At 47.8% G+C, this 6,000-nt stretch overlaps 1 protein-coding gene across 1 annotated transcript in view; it reads right to left on the minus strand.

Annotated features, from left to right (window-relative positions):
- The window catches only part of LOC104054570 (solute carrier family 22 member 15-like), a 28,313-nt gene extending 24,246 nt beyond the window's left edge, over positions 1-4,067 (minus strand). Inside the window, exons 1-2 of the mRNA XM_054072120.1 lie at positions 3,971-4,067; positions 562-708 (exon numbers count right to left, since the gene is read on the minus strand). Of these exons, the coding sequence (XP_053928095.1) occupies positions 562-708; positions 3,971-4,060 (237 nt within the window). The 5' untranslated portion in view covers positions 4,061-4,067. The remainder of the gene's footprint in view (positions 1-561; positions 709-3,970) is intronic.
- Between the last annotated feature and the right edge of the window lie 1,933 nt (positions 4,068-6,000).

The following is a 6,000-nucleotide window of genomic DNA, read 5'->3' on the forward strand; positions in this document are numbered from 1 at the left end:
TTCAATCTGTTCCATCTCCTGCTCTCACCACATATTTAAAATACCCAGACATGTGGCGTGTGAGTTTCATTTGCATACTAGTTTTAACATTTAAGATGTATCTTCTGTGAGAAACTACTGCAACTCATAGCAAAGCTTACACGCACAGCAGATTGTGCAGACATGACAAACCGAACCCTTTCTTGGTAGAAAACAGACATTAGGAGGAGTAAATCCCAAATTCCAGAGTTATAAACTGTAATAAAATTATCACCCCTTGTTAGCAATGACTTTCTAAAACATCTGAAGGTAAAGAAAACTGAAAACAAAGGAAGAAAAGGAAAGTTTAACCTAAATTAATAAACATTAGATTTAGAGTAGGAAAGCTAACCTAGTAATTTAATCACATTGTTTCAGATTTTAAAATAATAATAAATGGTCAAATGTGTGGGTGCCAATAATTTTTACTAGCATAAGCAAAACATTACCCTAAGCCCCACTTAGCTTTTACAACCACCACATCCTGCACTAGAGGCATAAATCCCAAGAGAAGAAATGGTTAGGCATGACGGAAGTACTTGCCTCAGTTACTATAGACGTGAAGTTGTCTGCAAAGTGGATATGCTTGGCAAGCTCCGCTCTGCTCGCTGGAATTCCTTCTTGGTCTATATGATACTCAGGCACAGCTCCCACAAGCACAATAAGCATCGACTGACAAGCCACGTATACCTTAAAATAAGACACAACTATTTACCCTAAACTATCTGAAGAAGAACTGATAGAATACTTTAAGCTTTTCATTAAACTAACAATTAATAATCACCCTTTACTCAGCATCTCAAACAAAATGCAATCAGTCTGCTGTGTTTAAATCCCCAGCTGTGATCAGCGAGGCAGGCAGGTACTAACTTCAGAGATACTGGCACACTTTCTGTGAAAGCTTCATCTCTTCCCCTGGCAGAAAAGGACCTGGAGGTGCTGGCCAAGAAGGCCAACGGCATCCTGGCTTGTATCAGAAATAGTGCGGCCAGCAGGAGTAGGGTTGTGATCGTCCCCCTGTACTCAGCGCTGGTGAGGCCACATTATTTTGGGCCTCTCCCTACAAGACAATGAGGAGCTGGAGCGTGTCGAAAGAAAGGCAACAAAGTTGGTGAAGGGTCTACAGAACAAGTCTTACGAGGAGCGGCTGAGGGGACTGAGGTCATTCAGTTTAGAGAAAAGGAGGCTAAGAGGAGACCTTATCGCTCTCTACAACTAGCTGAAAAGAATCACTGAATCACAGAATCACTAGGTTGGAAAAGACCTCCAGGATCATGAAGTCCAACCGTTCCTATCAACCACTAAACCATGCCCCTGAGCATCTCATCCAGAAGGACAATCAGAAGTTGTAGTGAGGCCAGTGTTGGTCTCAGATCTTCTAAGTAACAAGTGACAGGACAAGAGGGAACGGCCTCAAGTTGCACCAGGGGAGGTTTAGATCAGATACTAGCAAAAGTTTCTTTACTGTAAGAGTAGTCAAGCACTGGAACAGGCTGCCCAGGGAGGTGGTGGAGTCATCAGCCATGGAGATATTAACAAAAAACATGCAGACATGGCACTCTAGAACATGGTTTAGTAGGCATGGTGGTGCTGGGCTGACAGTTGGACTGGATGATATTTAAGGTTGGAAAAGACCTCTATGGGATGTTGAAAGTTTTTCAGGTTTCGTTCCATTTGCTCTTGCTGTTTTATAGTCCGGCACAGGAAAGGAAGATACTAAGAACATATTAGTTTCACAGCTGATATCTACCCCTTCAACCAAGATTATTCATTAAAAAAAATAATTTCACTTACTTATACTTGAAGAATATAACCTGTAGTGACAAGTCCAAAAAAAAGAAAGCTGAGATTATATTTTTTAACATCTCTGCTTCTTCTTTCCATGGCAGAGAATGAAACCTTACTCTGATCAACTAGAATGTGTAGGAATAAAGATTTTCATATAGATTCCCTTATAAGAATATTTATCCATCAATATGGGCTTCAAGATGTTCTGAATGTCCTCTGGGGTTTGCATGCGATTTTTTCTAACATAAAACAACCTTATCCTTAAGCATATACAAGCACCAGTGACTTTCAGCACATCACCACTGATGGCAAAGTTTTTAACCTAGAAAGGCTTCCTTCACCAGGCCACAAGCCAACATGGACATGAACCAGCAGCGTGCCCTGGCAGCCAAGAGGTCCAACCATGTCCTGGGGTGCATCAAGCACTGCATCGCTAGCTGATCAAGGGAGGCGACTGTCCTCCTCTACTCTGCACTGGTGCGGCCTCACCTTGTGTACCGCGTGCAGTTTTGAGCATCACAGTATAAAAAGCATATCAAGCTACTGGAGAGTGTTCTGAGAAGCCCATTAAGTTGGTGAAAGGTTTAGAGGGGAAACCGTCTGAGGAGTAGCTGATGTCACTGCGTCTATTCAGCCTGGAGGAGACTGAGGGGAGCCCTCATCGTGGTCCACAGCTTCCTCCCAAGGGTAGGAGGAGGAGCAGGCAGAGATCTTTGCTCTTTGGCAACCAAAGATAGGACCCAAGGGAGTGGCAGGAAGATGTGCAAGGGGAGGGTTAGGCTGGATATTAGGAAAAGGTTCTTCCCTCAGAGGGTGGTGGAGCACTGGAACAGCTTCCCAAGGAAGCAGTGATGGCACCAAACCTGACAATATTACAGAAGCATTTGGACGATGCCCTCAGATACATGGTGAGAATGTTGGGGTTGTCCTGTGCAGGGACAAGAGTTGGACTCGATAATCTTTGTGGGTCCCTTACAGCATATGACATTCTATAAGCCTTTGGGTAGTGGATTTGTTTGGACTTGGTTTTAATGTGCTGTTTCACCTCGTGCTTACCTCAAACTTTCTTTGAGAAAGAAGTTATAAACAAGCCCCCGTGATGAGCACCATCTCCCTCCCTCACAGCAGCATTTTAACTGAAAACACGGAACTGCGCTAATAGGATGCAGACTGCTCTGCAGAAAGGAAGTGAGTGGAATAGATAAATGTTTGCATACGGGGGTGTGGGTGCTATTTCAGGACAGTGCCCTGCATGCCACTGTGCACAAGAGACTTTTAAAAGCCACACAGCACCGAAACACTGGTTGCTGTGGTTGGACTGCATTTCTTCCCACTGAGCAGAAGCTTCAAAGACACTGCAAAAAGTGGGAGACGGGCACAGAAATAAGGAAAATGGGTCACAAACCCTCTGTTCCTCTCTTGCCCCTCTATTCATCTTTTATGAGACCTCATCTGGAGTATTGTGTGCAGTTCTGTAATCCTCAATATAAGAAGGATACGGAGCTGTTGGAACGGGTCCAGAGGAGGCTAAAAGGATGATCCGAGGGCTGGAGCAGCTCCCATACAAGGACAGGCTGAGAGAGTTGGGGTTGTTCAGCCTGGAGAAGAGAAAGCTCAGAGCACACTTATAGCGACCTTCCAGTACCTGAAGGGGCTACAAGAAAGCTGGAGAGGGGTTGTTTACAAAGGCTTGTGGGGATAGGATAAGGGGCAATGGGTATAAACTGGAGAGGGGCAGATTTAGGCTAGATATAAGGAAGAATTTCCTCACGATGAGAGTAGTGAGGCACTGGTACAGTTGCCCAGGGAAGCTGTGGCTGCCCCATCCCTGGAGGTGTCCAAGGCCAGGCTGGATGGGGCTGTGAGCAGCTGTGAGCTCCTGATCCAGTGGGAGGTGTCCCTGCCCACGGCAGGGGGTGGAACTGGAGGGGCTTTGAGGTCCCTTCCAACCTACGCTGTTCTATGAAACTTCGGAAAGTGAAGCGGCGAAAGAGCACCGAGGTGAGAAAGGAGTTTGGGAAGCAACCTGCAGAAGGCAAACCCCCCTCCCCCCGACCCGTTTCCGAAGCGCCTCGGGAGCGAGCCGCGGGCACGCCGAGGTGCCGGGCAGAAACCAACCCAGCCGCCGAGCCGGAGCCGGGGGAAGCGCCGGCCGCCCTCTCACCTGCAGCAGCACCAGCAGCGCGGCCAGGCGCCGCTGCCCCGCGCCGAACGGCCCCGCCGCCCCGAACGCCTCCTCCAGCCCCAGCGCCATCGGCCGCCGCCCGCCCCGCCCCGGCGAGAGGGGAGGGGGCAGCGGGGGGGCCGAGCGGCGGCGGGACGGGAACCTGCCCAGGTGCCCCGCGTCCTGCCTGGGCCGGCCCGGGGGGCAGAGGCGCTGGGGTGGATTCGCCCAAACCGGCAAACAAGCTCCATAGTTGTCTCAATAGATCACAGACTCGCTAGGCTGGGAAAGACCTTTGAGATCATCGAGTCCAACTGTCCCTGTCCACTACCAAGTCATATCCCTGAGCACTTCATCCACCCGGCTTTTAAATACCTCCGGGGTGGGGACTCCATCACCTCCCTGGACAGGTATTCCAGTGCCCAAGAACCCTTCCGGTGAAGAGATTTTTCCTGATGTCTAATCTGAACCTGCCCTGGCGCAGCTTGAGGCCATTCCCTCTTGTCCTATCACCTGTCACTTGGGACATGAGACCAACACCGACCTCACTACAACCTCCTTTCAGGTAGTTGTAGACAGGGATAAAGTCTCCTCAGCCTCCTCTTCTCCAGGCTAAACAACCCCAGTTCCCTCAGCCGCTCCTCATCAGATGTGTTCTCCAGCCCCTTCACCAGCTTCATTGCCCTTCTCTGGACACACTCCAGGACCTCAATGTAAAAATACAGCAATATGGACAAATCTCCTCTCCAACAAAAAGGAGCTCAAAGCAGAGCTGCAGGAGATGCTCCAGAGCAGAGCAGAACAGCTGCACAGGTGCTCCTGAACAGGAACAACTCTTTCTCTTCCACTGTTGGAACAAGTTCAGAGGACGCCACAAAAATGATCCAAGAGCCAGAGCATCTCTGCTACGAGGACAGGCTGAGAAAGTTGGGGTTGTTTAGCCTGGAGAAGAGAAGGCTCCAGGGAGACCTTAGAGAAGCTTTCAGTACTGAAAGGGACTACAGGAAAGCTGGGGAGGGGCCTGTTGCAACAGGACAAGGAGTAATGGTTTTAAACTAAAGGGGGGTAGATTTAGACTGTATATAAGGAAGACATTTTTTATAATGAAAGAGGTGAAATACTGGCAGGGGTTGCTCAGGGAGGTAGTAGGTGCCCCATTCCTGGAAACATTCAAGGTCAGGTTGGATGGGGCTCTGAGCAACCGATTGGGTTAAAGATGCCCATGTTCCTGCACGGGGGCTGGACCAGATGACCTGTAAAGTCCCTTCCAACCCAAAGAATTCTATGACCTCAATTTCAAGAGAGGCAGGATTTTTGATAAGGATATAATCTACCCTAATTAACTCGAGGTTCATTTTGCTCTGTAGGCTTCTCCCCAGGCTGCTGTCTCTGGCCAGATGTGGTAACTGGACTCCTACAGAACACGTCAGTTCTGCTTGCGGATTCAATAAAACAAACTAAATGACCACAAATGCTCATTCACCGTGGGGCTTTCATCCTGTTTGCAGAGTACTCCACATCCTATGGACAACAGGAGAAACTCCGTTAAGCTAGCAATTCTAATATTAAGAATAAAGACATTAATTATTATTAATTAGTCTCTGGGAAGACATTTAACAAAAGCACCGTGAGTGGCCTTCTTTGGTGTAATTCCTTCAAGACTATAATACACGCGATTATGCTGGCATTTTTCCTAGCATGATGTTTGAACGTGCAGCTTTGCAGTTACACTGGCTTGAGACAGGGCTTTTGGTATGCTTTAGGTGTTTGGGTTTTTTCCTTTCTTCCTCTTAGCCATATCAATTAATTCTTTTGAGGAAGTAAGTTACAATGATCTCCCCTTAGTTTCTTAGTTCAGGAGACCTAAAATCAGTGGAACAACTGGATGGAGTGGTACAGCTCACTGAGAAAGTAGTGACACACAACACAGTGGGTCTGTTGCCCAGGAAGAGCTAAATGAGGGTCAAAGTGTTGCTTACCTTGGAACTGTGACAGCATGGTTGAAAGAGCCTTTTTAATAATTTCTGAGC

This window comes from Cuculus canorus, chromosome 7 (assembly GCF_017976375.1).
Source record: "Cuculus canorus isolate bCucCan1 chromosome 7, bCucCan1.pri, whole genome shotgun sequence".
Taxonomy (NCBI): domain Eukaryota; kingdom Metazoa; phylum Chordata; class Aves; order Cuculiformes; family Cuculidae; genus Cuculus; species Cuculus canorus.